At 31.1% G+C, this 20924-nt stretch overlaps 1 protein-coding gene and 1 long non-coding RNA gene across 3 annotated transcripts in view; both read right to left on the reverse strand.

Annotated features, from left to right (window-relative positions):
- The window catches only part of LOC126888798 (L-dopachrome tautomerase yellow-f2-like), a 45616-nt gene extending 25709 nt beyond the window's left edge, over nt 1–19907 (reverse strand). The window contains exon 1 of the mRNA XM_050657175.1: nt 19595–19907. Within this exon, the coding sequence (XP_050513132.1) occupies nt 19595–19847 (253 nt within the window). The 5' untranslated portion in view covers nt 19848–19907. The remainder of the gene's footprint in view (nt 1–19594) is intronic.
- Nucleotides 10446–13359, reverse strand: LOC126888799 (uncharacterized). 2 transcript variants are annotated; one of them, XR_007699651.1, is made up of 3 exons: nt 12421–12878; nt 12186–12339; nt 10446–10786 (listed from the first exon to the last, which is right to left on the reverse strand). It is a non-coding gene; the product is annotated as an uncharacterized LOC126888799 (long non-coding RNA). The 2 variants fall into 2 exon arrangements; XR_007699650.1 differs by lacking the exon at nt 12421–12878 and adding an exon at nt 12897–13359 and having other exon boundaries at nt 10447–10786.
- Nucleotides 19908–20924: the final 1017 nt, after the last annotated feature.

Here is a 20924-nt window from a genome sequence, read left to right on the forward strand (position 1 = left end):
AAGCACTTTTAATCGATAAAACTTACAGATCATATAAACACAACATAAATAAAATAATTTGTGGAGCGGTAACGATTAATTTCATTTAAGTTGCTCATTAGGGGGTGGTCTTCCCGATTTTTTTTTGCAAAAACAAAAGGGACCAACTTTATTTTGAGCGTAACTTGCTTAAATTTAATGCTAGAAACTTTTTGTAAAAACAGAAATAAAGCTTTTTTTAAACACTTTAAAAAACTTAAAATGGGTTTTCCCCAAAAAGTGCTTAATTTTGTGGATATTTCACGTCGAAATATTCTATTTGAAATTTGGTGAATATGAATCTATTTTTCATTGGCTATAACTCTGGTTCTACGAGATCCAGAGACCTAACGCGTACACCATTTTTTTTTTACTTTTTTATAGGCTATGTTTTTGCTAGGAACGTTTTTTTCGACAAAATACTTACTTTTTGAGTTATTTGCAAAAAACCGTCTAAAAATGTGGTTATTTTGTTGAAAAATGAACATATTCACTCGCAAATAACTCGAAAAGTGTTGACTTCGAGAAAAAGCTCTATAGAACGAAAGTTACTTAAAATTAGTCAGTTTACCCATTTCCGGACTTATTTTGGACATATATTTTTTCACCCCCAAGAGGGGGTGAAAATTTAGAGCGAAAACCGTGAAAGAATGGACTAATAAACAAAATTTTGATCTAGCAATAGACTCTACTTTATCTCCATTATAAGAAAATATATTTATGGCAGATTTCGAAACAGGTACTATAATATCTAAACAAAATTTCAAATCCACAGTATGATGTAAATAATATCTATATCTAACATCTACATAATGAAATCTACACCTACATATAGGTGATGTGTATAGATGCTTATGAATTAGACGATAAAGAAGAGACCATATAATTTACCACGGAAAAGGAATATAATAACACATTATCTTATCTCAATGTTTTAATCTCAAAGAAAAATACTGAATATGAGACACAAGTGCATAGAAAACCAATACACAACAACATATTTATATCTAAAATCCAGAAATAGAACAAAAAAGAAGCGAAAGTGGCAGTAGCAAATCAAAGAATGGGTACTCAAAGTACCCCCAAACCCCCCCTGATTACGCCACTGTTGAATTGTGAAATAATTGTGAAAAATAATAGTTTTAGGTAAGGATCAATATTACAAAGTAATAGGGAAATATATACAGATAAATACAGTCGAATTAGGGTTGAATGAATGAAATGGAAGAAAGCATGTGAAAAGTGTACTGTGTAACACAAAAATTTATTTATAATGTACAGATTAGAGGAGTGACAAAAAACGATATCATTATATTTTATAATACTGTTAAGATCATTATAAAGTAAAAAACAAACTAAAATAGTTTGTTCACATTTTATTTGGCGATAAAGGGAAAAACAACTTTTGGGACTCTATTATCATGCTCTTCATAGTTTATATTAGCCTTGATACAAATAAACCAATCCTTTGATACACTTTATAACCTTTTGGACTAATAAAATAGTTTGTCATTGCAATAATAAAAATATTTTACATTATTGATTAAAGTCAAGTTACAGCAAAATAACTTATGTAATAAAAATTTAAGTGTTCGCAAAGTAATCTCAAAGGTCTGTGTGGGTGTCAATTTTCAGTAAAATTTTCAGTGGGTTGACAGTTTAAAATTTGAAATAAAAATACACACACCCAAACTTATATGGAATCACCATGTATTTCAAAGCAATATTTATTTCTTTTGAAAAAACTTGTTACTGTTGCGAATAATAAAGGATTTTATTGAAAATAAACAAATCGATAAGACAATCAGATAGTACAGCTCGGTACGGTATAGGTTATTTGCTTGAGTTGCAAATTGAACGAAAATAAATAGACTAACTTTTGCGTCCAAAAACGAAAATATGCCTCATGTGGGGTTATAGAACTTACAACGGGAAAATATATTGGTCTTGTGGAGAAAGTAATGTTTTCAGAGGGACATAGTAGTGGAGTCTAGAGATGCATCAAGTCAAACTAGTTTGATTTTATTCAACAAACTTGGCTTGACTTGAAAATCAAACTTTTTTTGTAAAAAAGTTTGACTTGACTTGATTTCGATATCTTTAGGTTTGACTTGAAATCAAACTTCTTCAAACAGTTTGAAGTTTGAATGTCATATACACGTTGAATGGCAACGTGTTAATTTCCAATTCTAATCGAGAGCGTACGGAATTTGTTGTGACTTATTTGCTTAGAGCATGGAAAATTTTATACTCCCCCGTATAAAATTTTCCATGCTCTAAGCTTATTTGGATAGGTCTGAATCGGTATTCTGCTACTCCGCAAATTAGTTTGTAGTTCATATTTAGACGTCCATGTTTGGCTTGTTTATTACGTTCGTTTTGAAGTGTGTGGCTTTGGGAGATAATGTCTGAATGTGGATATTTTTCGGTTCAGAATAAGTACCAGAACAAATTGAGTCTGATATTAAAGGTATTCCCACTGCAAAAATTAAGAGAAACAATCTGTAGTCGAAGCAGTATTAATTAAGAAAAATAAATATACTGATTTATTTGATGTTGCGGCAGGTGATTTTAAAACAATGAAAATTGCAAAGTGCATACATACTTCTATTATGTAAAAATAAAGAACAACGTTATAAAATCACAAACAGTGAACTAATTCTTTAAAAGGACAGCGTTATGCATAACTCGACCAAGCGCCATTTCTTTAAAATCGAGATAACAGCGGATTCTGGTGACACATAGCTAAAACTATCTTGGAAAAATCCCTGTTATTGTCACGTTAACGGTTACTAAGAAAAACAAAAATAAACCAAGCGACATTCTGTCTATTAAGGGTTTTTAGTTTTGCATAACAAGACTATATTCATAACTGCCATTCTTAACTGCCATTCATAACTACCATTCATAACTGCCATATATCCATAACTGACATTCATAACAGTTTCGCAATTGTAGACTAAGCGCCGACTTTGGTCTGTTTATGCTAAATTAATAGGTCTGGATCCCGCGTATGAAAAAAAAGTTGATTAATAGCAAGCTGAAAATTTGTTATTAGCTTAAGGGTGTTTAGTCGGACAAACTTTGATATATTAGAACACTGGAACAGGGGAAGTTTTAATTGTGGAACAGGTTAAAAATTTGGAACGGTCAGACCACGAAAACGGCCCATGTATTTTGTCCGACAGAACAGACTTAAACTCTCCGAACAGAGATTAAACTCTCATGCAAAAATCAGACTGCTATTTATCACCAAATGGGCGTTTTAATGAGTGGAACATGTAGAATATGTCAAATGACAGGAATTATGACAGGTGATAAATAGCAGTCTGATTTTTGCATGAGAGTTTAATCTCTGTTCGGAGAGTTTAAGTCTGTTCTGTCGGACATAATAAATGTGCCGTTTTCGCGGTCTGACCGTTCCAAATTTTTAACCTGTTCCACAATTAAAACTGCCCCTGTTCCAGTGTTCCCATATATCAAAGTTTATCCGACTAGACACCCTTAAGCTATTAACAAATTTTCAGCTTGCTATTAATCAACTTTTTTTTCATACGCGGGATCCAGACCTATAAGCGTTTGGCCAGAACAGTTTTGTCCTCATTAATGTACACATTAATTTTGAAGTTTCCGTCAAAAAATGATGGAATTTTTTTAAAGTGAAAATGTTGTGTTTATATATGTACTTAAATTAAAAAATACAAATAATCTTTATAAAATTTTTTATTATGTCTAACGTGCTATGTACTTAGACTATAGTATAAGTCATAAAATGGACCTTTCGGGATTCTTCTATATTTTGAATTTTGAATGTCTATTAATCATTTCTGTACTAAGAGTAAATCAATAGCCTGTTTTTCATGTATAAATATTGATTTTATTCCAACAGTACAACTTTTAATTTCAATGTTGTTCTGAAGCTATTTCCTTGTGGCATTTTTATAATTACGTATTTTTTATGGGAAATAAGCCACAATTTTACTAAAAAATGAATTTATTAACGTTTCGAAGCCCAAATCGGGTTTCGTTGTCAAAATATTTTCAATAGTATTTTGTATTTTGACAACGAAACCCGATTTGGGCTTCGAAACGTTAATAAATTCATTTTTTAGTAAAATTGTGGCTTATTTCCCATAAAAAATACGTAATTTTAATTTCAAAAGTCTGCTTTGTAAGGTACAGGTCAACTTCTACTGTTAGTACCTTCTGCTTTCACTTACGCAGCTTGATTTATTATACTTTTAGTACACACCACATGTTATGAGATTCTGGGGCGTTTGTATTGAAAAAATGTAGATAATCCAAATTTGACCATAAAATTTCAATCCTTAAAAAGGGGTTGGTACGAAAACAGATTTTTGAGGTTCTTTGTTTTCTTCCTTTTTAACTTTCGTAAACCTTTTTTTATGACTTTCGTTCTGTCGTTGAAGACGGTGCCGGTGTTTATTGTTATCGGTTATAAAAGCAGAAAATTATAAAAATAGCTAGATCCCATTTAAACAAACCAAAAACTGTTCATTTGGTATTTTTTTATTTAATTTTGTTGTGCGTGCTAAAAAATAGTTTAATGTTAAAGTGTCAGTGTTCTATTGTACATGATTTTTAAAAATGAGTAGAGGGAAACAAATACTAAAATTATTGGAACTAAAGGATGATTTATATGGCACTCACTCAATGTATTATTAAATTTCTTATCTTAATTGGCAACAGACATGTCTATCTCAACAAAAAAGTATATAAAAAAATTTAAAAAAATAAAATACAGGATCCTTTGTAAAAGGTATATTTAAAAAGACCCTAATAATGCTTACATCACAAAACAAAACGTTTTCGGATTAACAAGTAATACATCATCAGTGTTAAGCCAATAACATGCATGCGTGAGCCACCAAAAAGTTATGGGTAAAAACCCTTTAAAAGATATAGTTGACACTCAATTTTCAATATGTAAGGTTCATTCCTTTCATATCACATCCACGTGAGTTAGAGTCCTGTGTTTCCCTGGGTAATGTCCAGGAATATTTGCAACATCTAACTATTTTAAACATAATATGTAGTATAATATAAGAACTTATACCTTTTAAAGGGTTTTTACCCATAACTTTTTGTTGGCTCACGCATGCATGTTATTAGCTTAACACTGATGATGGATTACTTGTTAATCCGAAAACGTTTTGTTTTGTGATACAAGCCTTATTAGGGTCTTTTAAATATACCTTTTACGAAGGATCCTGTATTTTTTGTGATTTATGGTATACAGCCAGCTACAGGAATTTTATTTTCCTCGTGGATTGTTAAAAAAGTATATCTACGAAATAAATTATTTTTCAAACTCTTTCAAACTAGTTTGACAAAGAGTTTGAATTTTCAAATCTGTACGATTGACCAGTTTGACTTGACTTGAATTATTTGTCAGAAGGATTGACTTGAGTTTGACTTGAAATTAAGTCAAACTCAAGTCAAATTCAAACATTCAAGTCAAACTTGTGCAACTCTAGTGGAGTCACTGAAGGTGGATATGAGCTATAACCTTCGTTTTCGTTCAACGTCCATGGATTTGCATGAAAATTGGTGAGTGGTTAGAGGATATCTCAAGAATCAAAGGTGACATGGTGTCAACTTGCGCTTTTACCCTGGGGTTGGATGCCGCCCCTTCTCGGGGTGAAAATTATTTTATTAAAAATAACCCCATAATTAGATAGGGGGACAAATTCTAAGCAACATTTGTTATATAAAGTTATTAAAATAAATAAAAACTTTTTAAGTTATTAAAGATCAAAAATTTTAATTTTTCGTAAAAAAAATGCATGTTTTTAACAGATTTTTCATAGATAACTCAAAAACTATAAGTTTTTACAAAAAAGTTATTATTTCTAAAATTGAAGCTAATAAAAAATTAAATAAACTTCTGAATAAAAAACCTTTTAATATTGACTGAAAGTGAGTTACGTTTATATCTCGGTTATTTTTCACCCTACAGAAATGGTAAAAAAGGTATGACATTTGATATAGAAAAAAATAAAATTTGGTTATTTACCATGTTTTTGTATATTGAGTATTTTTATAGTTATTATCAAAAGAAAATGAAAATGACGATAACTTTAAAAATTCTGATTTTTATAAATTATATCTTTTTTTCAAAAATATGCATTCTAAACTGGTGAAAATTGTTAAAATCATCACTTATGCTAATATAAAGAAATTTTTGTTAGCATTACTATAAATTTTAATTTCTGTGGAAATGGCGTATGTTTTATTTTTCACTTTTTCCTAAAATTTCGAAAGGGTTCTCTTAGTTTTATCATAACTTGCTTAATTTTGATGCTATTAACTTCTTCTGGAGCTCATTTGTTAGGTATTCTGAAATACTTTGATAGTATTTAACAGGTATATTTTATAAAATGCATCATTATTTGAGCTTCAATACTTAGATTTGAGTACTCATCGAAAAAAATATACATTCAATTACCTATAACTCACTTTGAATTAACATTAGTTTAGTACTTTTAGTAAATAGTGTATTCAATTTTTTATTGTCTTCAATTTTCGTAAGAATAACTTTTTTGTAAAAGCTAATAGTTTTTGAGTTATACCTTAAAAACAGCTTTAAAACATGCATTTTTTACGAAAAAATAAAATTTTTGATCTTTAATAACTCAAAAAGTATTGATTTATGTTAATAATTTAATATTAAAAATTTTCCTTAGAATTTGTCCCTTGCCTAGAATTTATGGTATTATTTTTAATAAAATAATTTTCACCCAGAAAAGGGGTGGCATCCACCCCCAGGGTAAAAGCGAAAGTTGGCATCATGTCAACTTTGTTCCTTGAGGTATGCTCTAACTGCTCAGCAATTTTCATTAAAATCGATGGAGGTTCAACGAAATCGGAGGTGAAAACCTTCAGTGACTGCACTATAGCTGTAGAGCTATGCGTAACACAGGCCGTTCTGTCCATAACCTAAGCTAGGTAACAGGAACTAGGAAAGCTTAAAAATAAAGCAAGGGAAAGTCGCCAACAAGTAATAACGGCTCGCCACGATCGTTTAGTTGTCCAATCAGCTGGAAAACACTTAACCATTTCTACCTGCAGTTCAAAAGGCAGCTTTTGGAAGCTACACGTGTAACTTTTTCAGTTGAAACGATAAGAAAAAGAGTTCGTGCCAAGAAGTATACAGCAGGAGACAGTTACGAGTTCCCGCGTTATCCAGGCAGCATAAGATTGGTCTCCTAAATTGGTGTCTTCACCACCAAAATTGGAACATTGGGAAATGAAAAAATGTGCTATTTTCAGAAAAAGTCAGGATTTTTGTAAAATCAGATGACCGACTCAATCGTGTACTTAGAGGTCGAAGAAGACAAGCAAGGACAAAAACTGTCAGATCTGTTTAGAAATATACAAGAGGAAGTATAATGTTCTGGAGAGGAATTGTGATCCGTAAAATGACTCCTTTAATTTTCATCTAATCAACTTTAACTGCTCACTGGTATGTTGATAACCTGTAGTTAGGCTGTGGAGAGATGCAACAGGAGATAATTTAATTTTCCTGCATGATAATGGACCTCCACATACCATCAGAGTGACTAGAGACATCATTGAAGCAGAAGGTATCCCTTGTTTTGACTCGCTTCGCTCATTCTGCAAACTTTCACATGCGTGCCTTAAAATCGTTCTTTTAACACTTATAACTATTATCATAAATAACTATTATCTACTCTATGTCATATTATGTATAAGTTTTTAGTTTGTGAAAACTGTCATTATAGATAGCAGTGCGTGAAGGGTTTAAAGTGTGCGTGAAGTAACAATGTATTTTTCCACCTACCTCTACCGACAGTATACCTTTCCGGACCTGATTGTAGGGAGCAAAGTTGTACTTTTCCTCCCTAGGGAGGAAAATATTTTTCCTCCCTTGGGAGGAAAAGTAAAAGTGACGTCATGGTCTTTCATTCATGAAATATAACTTATTGACGCCCTGTACAATATCTATTTTCTATTACGTAAGTATCTATACATTTTAACGTTTATCTATAAAACACTCTGTATTTTGCAGAATGGTAAAAAACAGTAAATTGTTATTCTGATTTAACAATGTTTACATTAATAATTTGACTTATATTTGACAGTTGACAGTTATATTGTACCTACTTGTTAGTTTTAGTTCTAATAAATTTTGTTGGTTAGTTACATAAATAAATTAAGTAAAAATGAAAAAATGACTTGTTATTTCAGGAAGGTGGAAAAACCATATGTATAACATGGGAGTAAAGTGCCTTTTCCTCCCTTGAATGATTACTGCTCTTCGCTACGCGTCGGGCAGTAAACTTCATTCTCGGGAGGAAAATTAGCACTTTCCTCCCTTGTTATACAAATAGCTATTAAATGGGGTTTACTTTCTCGCACTTTTTTTTGGCTCACTTTCATACAATCAAATATCCTTAACTTTCGCGTTGTCATGGTGATGACATATGAGCAATAAATTACAACAAAAGTTTTGACAGTTTTGTGGTTTGAAAGAAGTTAGAATTTTTAAACGCCAAAGTTCTAAAAATTGTAAAATAGAAATGAATTTCAGTGACGAAAGTTACAGTTTTTTTATTTGTTTAACCTATATAAAATATTGTATGAAACTGTGCGTGAAGTACTTTTTGCGAACTTACGCGATATATAGAACTCGCTCCGCTGTCGCTCGTGCTCTAAACATCGCGTGCGTTTGCAAAAAGCATACTTCACGAACTGTTTCATAATAGTATATTATGCAACGAGCATTTATTGATGGTCATTATGAAGCGAGTATGAGGGTTACGAAACAAGCCGTATGCGGCGAGTTTCGTATAGAGTACGAGCTTCATAATGATAATTAAATGCAAGTTGTATACACTATTTTTTCTATGATCATTCACAACAAAAAAAAATTCAAATTTATTAATTTTGTAACACAAATAAATTCAGTAGTTTGTCAGTTTGACGGTTTGTTTACATATTGAGAACTGTCAAAGCGTATGTATTTGACTCGCCATTGGTCACTGCGCGTGTACCACCTTTATCGCGAATGCATATCGCGATTCTATTGGTTAAAAACCTGTTTTTAATGAAAATCTGTATCATAATGAAGTTCATTATGATATGTACAGGTAGTGACATCATAATTGATATATTATACGCTGTGAGCTCGTACGTAGAGGGGATATTTACAAATTCGCGAACGCCAGTAGTGACAAGTTTGTAAACGTTTACCGGAAATTTGACATAAATGTCAAAGTGATTAATTTAAAATTAAAATTAAAAACATTAATTATAAACAATATTAGTTGGTCAAAGCTGTGGTATATATTTTTACCTTAAATATACTTACGTTTTAAATACTGAATTTAAGTTTTTTTAATGTTCCGTAATATCTAATTATAAATAATCTATTATAATCTTAGCGCCATCTACACGATTATTGTCAAAGTATCCGAAGTAAGAAATTGATATTTTATCAATAGAACGTCAAAATGATTAGAAAAATCTTTAACAAATCGATTACAATTTAATTACTTTTTTATAGCTCAGAAGCTCAGAGCGTATACGCTCTGAGCTTCGCTGGTGTCGCTCCTAGCGGTTACTAATTCAACTTTTACCGGTAATTTTTAAAGTTATTATTTAATTGTTATCGCTTAATATTTACAACGCTAAAAATTAATTAAATTGTAATAGATTTTTTTAAGATTTTGCTAATCATTTTGACGTTCTATTGATGAAATATTAATTTCTTACTTCGGGATATTTTCACAATTATCATGTAGATGGCGCCAAGATTAATTTATAATTACATATTACAGAACATTAAAAAATGCAAATTCAGTATTTAAAATGTAAGTATATTCCCTAATAACACAAAACATTCCATGAATGTTCCTAGAATGTACTCACAGGACATTCCAAACATTCCTGGAATGTCCCCAAATGCACACGAATGTCCCTGGAAAGTCCCTGGAATGTGCTGTGTCAGCATTTTAAATATTCTTAGAATGTTCTGTTGGAACATTCCATGAATGTCTACGAATGTTCTTTGGACATTCACAGTATATGTTTTAGACTGAATGTCTTGTTGGAACATTCCATGAATGTTCTTTGGACATTCACAGTATATTTTTTAGACTGAATGTCTTGTTGGGACATTCCATGAATGTTGGAACATTCCATGAATGTTCTTTGGACATTCACAGTATATTTTTTAGACTAAATGTCTTGTTGGAACATTCCATGAATGTCTACGAACGTTCTTTGAACATTCACAGTATATTTTTTAGACATTCTCTGAAATATATCGTCAGTGCTGTGACAATACTTCCTATATCTTTTTTCATGAGGTTTGCAGGAGACGAAAAATATTTTTTAAGGTCACCTCCTGTTTGCATACGTAAGTTCTGGCTTGTTTTGTAGTAAATAGATAGTTAAATTTACTGCAAAACAAGTCAAAAAATATATGAAAACAGGAGGTGGCCCAAACAAGTTTTTAGTCTATCTTACAAATCTCATGAAAAAACAGATAGGAGGTATTGTCACATCACTGACGATATGTGGCCATACCAAATAATGCATGCTTGATAAATATAAACATTTTTATTGCAAAAAATCTTTTCATACATTTTTTTAATGTAATTTACTGATATTCCTATAAAAAAATGTGTCACATTTGCTTTGTAAACCTTTCTTTTGCCTTTCATAGCCACATATTCCATTTCCTTCCTGGTTTTTTGTAGACCACTTCTCTCAGCTGATTCTAAAAGAAAATAAAATAAATGGTAATTTTTCTATCCTTTACAATTAACAATCAGAAGAAATATTTACAGGTAATAATATGCATATAATAATAATAATAAAATAAATAATAAATTAAATAATATTTAAATAAATAATAAATAATATTTAATAAAGAAAATAATAAAACATTTTGTATTTTGACAACGACGTCCGATGTGGAAGTAGAAACCATAATAAAGTTATTTTTTCAAGTAAATTCTGGCTTATTTCCCCATTAAAATAGTTACAATAATTACAAAAATGCCACAAAGAAATAGCTTTTTCACAAACTAATAAGTATTTTGTTTTATTATATTTATTGTTTTTATTATTTACTTTAACTTAAGATTATAACTTAATTCTTGTTTTCTATTTCTGATGTTTTTATTTATTTGCATTCAACATTAATCTGTTTTCTTGTATAATCTACTTCGCAATAATTATGTGATATATTGGACTTAAAATGAATTCAAAAATTTTTTGTAATTGGGCAACAATGTCAACTTAGATCTCTGATGTAGATAATGAAGAACAACGGTATCTACAGTTGGAAAAATGAAAGAATAGGGCTTTTCATCAATTGTCATTTGTTTCGAGCTTCTGTCATGTGTCACATAATATTAATATATCTATGTCATATGTCTTTGGTTTGTATCTATTATTGTATATACCAATAACGTATGTCGTAGATATATTAATATTATGTGACACATGACAAAAGCTCGAAACAAATGACTGTGAATGAAAAGCCCTATACCCATGAACGATCACATCAATCACTTATGTTGTATTTGCTATCTTTTTCTATTTTAGAACAAATAGAAAATGATATAAAAACATTAAAAATAAAAAACTGGAGAAAAAAAGCATGAAACAGATCAGAGTGGAGAAGAATCCTGGAACAAGCCAAGACCCAGAAAGGGCTGTCGAGCCAATGATGATGATGATCTTTTTCTATAGGTAACAAACGTTTGTGATTTATAGAAAAAGACAGCAAATAGGGCTTTTCATCAACTGTCATTTGTTTCGAGCTTCTGTCATGTGTCACATAATATTAATATATCTACGTCATACGTCTTTGGTTTGTATCATTGGTATATGCCAATAACTTATGACGTAGATATAGTAATATTGTGTGACACATGACAGAAGCTCGAAACAAATGACAATGAACAAAGCCCTATATTGCTTTTCATCGATTGTCATTTGTTTCGAGCTTCTGTCATATGTTATATAATCTGTGTATAATATTAATACAACACGGATTATACGACATATGACAGTAGCTCGAAACAAATGACTGTAAATGAAAAGCCCTATTCTTTAATTTTTCCAACTGTATATTGTAATTGTATTATTAATTGGGTTAAGCATATTACCTGTGTGATATAAGCTATTGGAACAGCACAGTCTCTCAAACGGTTGAAAGTGAAGTTCTGTCAATATCTTTTTCTAAAAAATGTTTTGAACATACTGCTCTATTAACAAATCTGATCAATACTTCATGCCTTCTTCGCAGGATCTTCTGGAAAGCTAAAAATACAAAATATATGCATTACTGAGCATTATTAACAAATTTTAGTTTTAAATAAAAAATATGATTAATGAACTCACAAAATATTATAAAAAGCAGCTTAGAAATTGTTTATTAGTATAGTCGTTTCCCTAGCCACAACTGGCTAGTGATTTTAGTAGGTAATTTTTTTGTTTTTGGCCATTTTTGCCAAAATTACTAACTATTTAGTTATTTTTTTGCCAATTTTACCAAATTGTCAAAATTATTTACTAAAATCACTAGCCAGTTGTGTCTGAGACTAAGTTTAGCGAACCGACTGTACTATTCATACTGTGTATTCATTAGTTGGTACTATTATAGTGTGTGGTCTACCATCCTGTTTATAAACGCATACATTAGCAAAAACGCAAAAAAAAATTTAATTTTACAAATAATCCGTTTGTTATTATCTCTATTTACTATTTTAATTAGGAATAAGCAAGTTTGTGGCTTATTCGCAATTATTAAAATAATAAATGGATATTTTCTGAAATAGGGGCATGCCTTTGTTTACATATTTGCATAATATACTAACCTTTGAAACATTATTCCTGCAGATTTTTTTATCTACATTGCTTCTGCTACTCCAACTGATTTTATGCACTATATTAATAATACTATTAAAGTTATTATAAAAGTATCCGAATTAAAAAATATTCTTAAAAAGCACAAATAAAAACAAACAACGATCACGCACGGCAAGGTGGCCAAGGCAAGATGCATGTCAAGATGGCCGAACCGAAGTCTGAAGTGAGGTCATTGGTCGTTTTTAGTCACGTGATGCCCTCTCTAAGCACCATGCACAAATACATGCGCCGTGAATTTGAAAATGAACAGGAACATTGGTAGTATGTTCACAGAATGTCTTATGGTAACATTCCACGAATAATTTAATCAGATGTTCACCGAATGTTCCCTAAATGTCCAGGACATTCAAATATTGATAGAACTTTGGTAGTACATTCCTGGAATGTTGTGTGTTGTTAGGGTTTAAGGTAAAAATATATACCACAGCTTTGATCAACTAATATTTTTTATAATTAATGTTTTTAATTTTAATTTTAAATTAATCACATTGACATTTATGTTAAATTTCCAGTAAACGTTTACAAACTTGTCACTACTGGCGTTCGCGAATTTGTAAATATCCCCTCTACGTACGAGCTCACAGCGTATAGTATGAGAATAGAAAACTAACTATTTTCACATTCATTGCGACTCTTATTTACATTTAATGTTTTTTTAAATCTATCTTTTGTTTCTTACATAATGTTTCTTTTAAATCTACAAGTGGCATCTGCAAAAATATGTCTTCTTCTTTATAAAATAGAAGTTGATATAATAATTTTTAGCACCTGTGTGTATTTATAAAGACCGCTGTAATCTTTTGTGATAAAAACTCTGCTGTCGTGCATTTCCACATCGAGTATAGATAAGTTTAAAGGTATTTTCAAGAGAAACCTATTCCACCGGAACGAAGAACTTTTGCTTGATCTATGCATTAACATTTTCTTCTCGTATCATAGTAATACTTTTAATTATTGTTATATAAATAGAATATTTAACCTAATTTTTCAAGGTTGGTTTACCAATGTTTTTTTTTAATATATTATTATTTGTTTCCGAGAACGACATTTTCTAAATTAACCTTGCATGTGATAATTTTCCTCCGGCGTGATACGTTCCAAAGGAAGTACCTATTAGCAAGGTCAGTTTGACACAATATTGAAAATCTTATCTTATTTCTTGATATGTAAGAAAAAATTTAAACAAATTTCGATATTGACGAATATAAGTAGGTATGCCAGATTTTTTGTTGATGATTTTTTTTTTAAATAGTCTTAGACAAAACAATAACTAATACATAAATATCTTCAGTTTGCTAATATGCTCAAAATTATTCTGTAATCGCTAATAAGCAAATGAACGATTTACATAGCGTCCAATTGCTACTCTGATCTGTATTCTGTAGACTCCTTTCCACATGACCATATATCGTCACAATTATTTATCCAATACCTCATTTCTATTGCTTTTTAAATGCTATTTTATCAGCTTCTTTTATCTTCTTTGTTCAGATCAGCTTCACGAATTCTTTTTTTAGGCTCTTACAAACTATAGTCAGAGAAACCTGTGGTTACTTTATTTTCTATTCTAGTTTTGAATATTGTATTTTTACAATTTTTCCACTTTTCAGAAAGAAAAATACTGTTCAACCTTCGGTATCTTCTATCTATCTTCTATGACTATCTAACTAAACAGTCATACTAGCGTTTTTTAGGTCGTCCGAAGCTTCTTCGAAGCTATTTGTCTCGAGATACTCTTATAATATTATATTATTGTTTTGTAGCCATGTGTTATCTACAATTGATAACACAAAAAGTCAGGATGCAATGAAGGAACTTAAAAGACACTATTTACTAATTACAAATAATAAGTAGAGACAAACTCAATAAGAAGTGTCAGAAAATGAAAAAAGACTGGATTAAAAGGATCATTCAAACTGTAGACAAAACCACCAGATCCTTCAAATCAGACCCGAGGCACTACATAATTTTCGGGCCCCTAAATATAATTTAATAATAATATTAACTAAGTTAATCAGTTAATATTGATATCAAATTTTTTAATTGTTCTAAGACCTTCTTCTTCTTCTTAACGTGCCCCATCAAGTCCTCTTGACGTTGGCGATTAACATAGCGAAACTGTCTCTGTCTCGAGCTATTCTAAATAGTTGTTCTGCTTTCTTTATTCCTGTCCACTCCCCGATATTCTTCAACCAAGAGGCCTGCTTTCTACCAATTCCTCTGTGTCCTTCGATTTTACCCATCATAATAACTTGAAGAATATTATACCGGTCGCCCCTTACTACGTGTCCAAAATAGGCCATCTTTCTATATTTGATGTTATCAAGCAGCTCGCGGGCAGCATTTGCTCTCTTAAGGACTGCCACACTTGTCAGAGTAGCCGTCCATGGTATTTTCAGTGTACGTCTGTGCAGCCCACATTTCCAAGGCCTCCAAACGATTAATGGTCGATATTTTTAATGTCCATGCTTCGACACCATACAAGAGGACTGACCAAATGTAACATTTAATCATGCGCTTTATCTCTTTATCTGGGTCTAGTTGTTCAGTAATATGGTAACCAAGATATTTAAAACTGGGTACCTTTTGAATTATATGACCATCAACATATAACTGTGAAACTTGATGGGCCAAACGGCTAAATACCATATATTTTGTTTTTGAACATTTTATGTTTAGGCCAAACTCTCTTCCCATTGTGTCAATGGCATTTAAAAGGTGTTGTAATCTATTCATATCATCACTTAAAATAGCTGTATCGTCTGCATATCTGATTGTATTTATCAGAATTCCATTAACTTTCACATCCCATTTCAAAATATGGAGCGCTTCCTTAAATATTATATCTGAATATAAATTGAATAATAGTGGGGACAGTATACAACCCTGTATGACACCTCTTTGTATTTTGCATATTTCTGTTGATTTTCTTTTTATGCAAGCTGTCGCTGTTTGACGCCAGTATAATTTTTCTATGATTCGTACATCTTGACTATCAACTCCTTAATCCTTTAATATTTTAATTAATTTGTGATATTGTACTCGATCAAAGGCCTTCTCATAGTCAATAAATATAGCAAATACGTCTTTCCTTTGATCTCGGCATTTCTGCAATAATACATTTAGTGCAAAGAGTGCGACCCGGGTTCCCAGTCTATTTCTGAAGCCAAATTGTGTTTCATCCTGGTCTTCTTCACATTTATCTCTATTCTACCGTGGATGATACATAGAAAGATACGTACTAAGACCACAGTTGACAAATTTGAAAATTTATCTTGTTTTATTGCAATAAAAATTTTTTTATGATCTTTCCGGGCCCCTTTAAAATGCGGGCCCGAGGCAGGTGCCTCACTGGCCTAGTGGTAAAATAGGCCCTGAAAACAACAGTAAAAATACATACAGAGAAATATAAAAGAAAATAAAGGAAGCAAAAGAAAATTTTTTGAATGAGAAAAGCAATAAGGAATGCTGTGAAAAAGATAATCTAAAAGAATTACACGACTCGTACAACATACACAAAAAGACTAGAGAATTCAACGAATGGTACAGATGCAGGCATGGAAATAAACTATTTACAGCGACAAGCAGATAGCAGCAGACAACGAAAAAACGAACGAAACAAATAAATATAGAAATAATATAATAAAAGGCTTCTTTCATGATGAAAGACTTGATCCAATAATAATAAGAAATGCTGTCCAAATGTATTTAGAAGTCGTGTTTTTCGGTGGAATTGTAGTGAAAGTTTTAAGAGAAGCTCTTTTACCGATTATGGAGTAACGTTTAACAACAGCGGAAGTTTTTTGTCTTCCAACAGGATGGCGCAGGTTGCCATACCTTAAAAAGGAATTTAAACTGGATTAATGGCCATGGTGTACATCTTCTGGAATGCGTTTCTAACAGTCCTGACTTGTCCCCGATAGAAACTTTGTAGCGCGAAATAAAACAAGCATTGAGAAAATATCCTCCATCCTTCCCTGCTAGGTTCATTTAAAGGAATTGATGTAAAAAGTTCAAGAAATATGGGATTCATTTACACCCAAATTTTGGCAAAGCTTTGTAAAAACTACACCTCGAAGAATTTTGGATGATTAAAAATAGAGGGGAACACTAAGTGGTAAACTTCACATTTTTTGATTACTATTATATATTCTATGCGTTTTTTAAACATTTATTGTTATTCTGTTTAGTTAATCGTTTTTATATTAATTTAAAAAATATTTCCTATAAAATTATGGAAATTGATGCAAAAATGTTCGACAAATTAAAACTTTTAAAGGTTTAGTCTAAGTAATGAAGCTTAAAATAGGACAAGACCTCTCAATTTTTACAGAATGGATCGATTTGCTTGAAAATTTGAGAATAAGTAGTGAATAGTCCAAGGATCAAAATCTATATGATGCCGAAAGACGCTTTTACCATGGGGGTGGTTGCCACCCCATCTCGGGGGTGGAAATTTTTTATTATATTTTGACCACAAAAGTTGGTAAAAACATTAATTCTAAACCAAAAACGTTCTATGCATTTTTTTGATAAAATGAATAGTTTTCGATTTATTCGCTATTGAAGTGTTAGTTTTATATCGAAAAAATCAATGTTTTTAATAAGTTTTCTGCTAATAACTCCAAAAGTTTTCGTTTTATCACAACAACTTTACTTAACAAAAACGTATCTTTTGAAAAAATAAACAAAACTGTTTCTTTTAATTTTCTTTGACCAATAGTGATCGAGCCATACTTTATTATATGTTAGCTCTTCTTCGTCAAATGCTAAATATTCTAGTTTCAAAATCAAAAGACGGGAAAACTATGCATTTTTCAAGGATAACTTGTTTAAACTAATTTAAAGTATTTAAAAATATCTATCTCCAGAAAAAAAGTCTCTAGCTCAAAAATTAAGTGACCTATAATGAAAACAATGTCAATCCCTATTTTTTTCAGCGAAAAATCGGAAGCAACCTCCCAATCACCACCCTAATTAAAATTAGTAACTGACCTTATTTAGTCTTATTTATTTATGTATTATTAATATAGAAGTTTGACCGGCTTAGAATGATTAATTTAAAAAAAAATGGAGTTAAAAGCGAAAAAATAATTTTTGTAATTTGGAAAAAATGGCATTTTCTTCAGAATAGAAAGATTAGCATCAGAGATACGAAAAAATGTTTAAATATGAAATTGTAGCCTATTTAATTACCAAGAATGTGATTTGCAAAAATTTCTTCTACAGCAAAACTTGAGCGAGCTATTGACAATTAAATCTTGTAATAACATGCAAAATCCACCTTTACCAACCCTTTCAAAGTCACCTCTTTTTGCGACTGAGGATTTTAAAAATATTTAATATCGATTGACTTATAGATCTGGTAAAAACCTACAAAATTTTTGTTTACCAAACTTATTGAGATAAAAAATAAAAAAGTTACGGTTAAAAAATCAGTATATTTTTTTGAAAAAAAAAAAGGAGAAATCCAATTGGAAGCATATTAATGTAAGTTAGCGGAGTTTTTAGTCGTTGGCCTTATTCATTCTTCTTTATTTATGTATTATTAATAGATTCTAGAAATTTTACTGGCTTAGAATGATTAATTTAAAAAAAAAATGGAGTTAAAAGCGAATATCGAATTTTTGTAGTTCGGTAAAAAATGCCATTTTCTTCAGAACAGAAAGATTAGCATCAGAGATACAAAAAAATGCTTAAAAAAATGTTAAAAATTTTTTTTCTAAGGCAAAAGTTGAGTGAATCGTAAATGAGTATATCGGAAAACATCGACTTTTTCGATATAAAACTAACACTTCGATAGCGAATAAATCGAAAACTATTCATTTTATCAAAAAAATGCATAGAACGTTTTGGTTTAGAATGAATGTTTTTACAAACATTTGCGGTCAAAATATAATAAAACATTTCCACCCCCCGAGATGGGGTGGCAACCACCCCCATGGTAAAAGCACCTTTCAGTATCATATAGATTTTGATCCTTGGACTATCCACTACTTATTCTCAAATTTTCAAGCAAATCGATCCATTCTGTAAAAATTGCGAGGTGAAAAGCTTCGGTTCCTGGACTATTTATCCTGGACATATTTTTGTTCTCTAAAATTTACTTTTTTTTTTCAATGTACGTTGGGCCAACTGATATGGGAAGGAGCTCGTAGATATTTTGTTGTTTTTTTGCGGTCTGAAAATATAAAACAGAAGCAACAGGTACAACCAACCAAGCAACTGTATATTATCTAGTGGAATTACCGACTGATAACCCGATAAATTTGAACTTTACTTCAATAAAATGGTTAAGGGGAATCTTTTTTATCTAATGAAAATCTTTTACTAAATGAAATCAAACCCGCACAAAATTCAGAAAACAAACAACGTACAAGAAGATAAAAGAATAGAACCTCGAATGCATAGAAAAAATGTCAGACGGATAATAGAATAGACGGGAAATAGATAACACAATAGAAGAACCACAATAAGAAAATGCATAATGGAATATTAGATAAACAACTTAAACAACCCAAAAATAAGAAAAATAAATGGGTAATGATGAAAAGCAAATGAGAAAGATACAAAAATACAGACAAACTAAAGATGAGAAGGGAGTACAAAAATTAAGGGAGTCAATTAAACAAAATTAAGCACCTACCATGATTATAATCGATCCCTTCTGAAGGATTCCATCCACTGTTGGGCAAATTGGGATCCTCGTAGATTATAGGACTGCTACTACCCCCAGCCCCAGCGTACTGAGCGTACCTTTGCACCCTGTTACGAGGTCCATTGCCTTGACCTCTAGGCCAAGCGTAGGTGATTCTGTGCCAAGTGAATTCTTCTTTCAAGCCTGTACCAGACACAAAAATTGCCAATAACGAAAGAATACACACCGTGAGAGTTCGCATTGTGAGCACGTATGAATGTTAAGAATCTGTGTATGTCATTGGACTGATCAAGTCTGCGGATTGCGTTGTTGATATAAATAAGTAATACCGGAACAGTGGCGGGGAAATGGTTCTTGGGAATTACGGGAATTTGGAAGTTAATTTCGGGAAATGACATAATACAGATGATTTAGAGAATAATAACTATGATAGACTTTGAAAATATGCAAATAATATGCATTGTCAATTTTAATTTAGTAAGTCTTAAATGAAATATTTTTCTTCAAACTTTGCAGAAAAAAATGATAAAAATCTTTATACAAACATGAATTATCGCAGCAATTAAAAAAGTAAATTTTGTGCCAAAATGACCCATTTTTCATTAATTAAACAATGATCCTCTTAAAAAAATATCTCTTGTTTTCACCTAAATTTTAATATAAAGTTTGTTCCAAGCTGTAAAATAGAACCTTGAAATAATATTAACAATGATAATTAGACTGCAATAATGCAAATAAAATGGTGTATACACCTTAACATGCACTAATTTCTCGGAGTTATGCATAAAATGACAGAAGAAAACATAAATCTTTTAAAATAGCAACAAATTTCTTGAAAACAATACATATATACATACAACGAAACTTATTAGGTCTGGATACCACGTATGAAAAAAAAGTTGATTAATAGCAAGCTGAAATTTTTTTAATAGCTTAAGGGTGTCTAGTCGGACAAACTTTGATGTATGGGAACACTGGAACAGGGGAAGTTTTAATTGTAGAAAGAACAGGTTAAAAATTTGAAACGTCAGACTACGAAAACGTCCCATGTATTTTGTCGGACAGAACTTCCAATTAATTTGATACTCTTTTATTAAACTGTCCTGCAAAAATCAGACTGCTATTTATCACCAACTGGACATTTTAATGAGTGGAACACGTAGAACATGCCAAATGACAGGAATCATGACAAGTGACAAATAGCAGTCTGATTTTTGCATGAAAGTTTGATTAAAGGGTAACAAATCAATTGGAAGTTGTCAGACAAAATACATGGGACGTTTCCGTGGTCTGACGTTCCAAATTTTTAACCTGTTCC

The sequence above is a fragment of the Diabrotica virgifera genome, chromosome 7, assembly GCF_917563875.1.
Source record: "Diabrotica virgifera virgifera chromosome 7, PGI_DIABVI_V3a".
NCBI classification, from domain to species: domain Eukaryota; kingdom Metazoa; phylum Arthropoda; class Insecta; order Coleoptera; family Chrysomelidae; genus Diabrotica; species Diabrotica virgifera.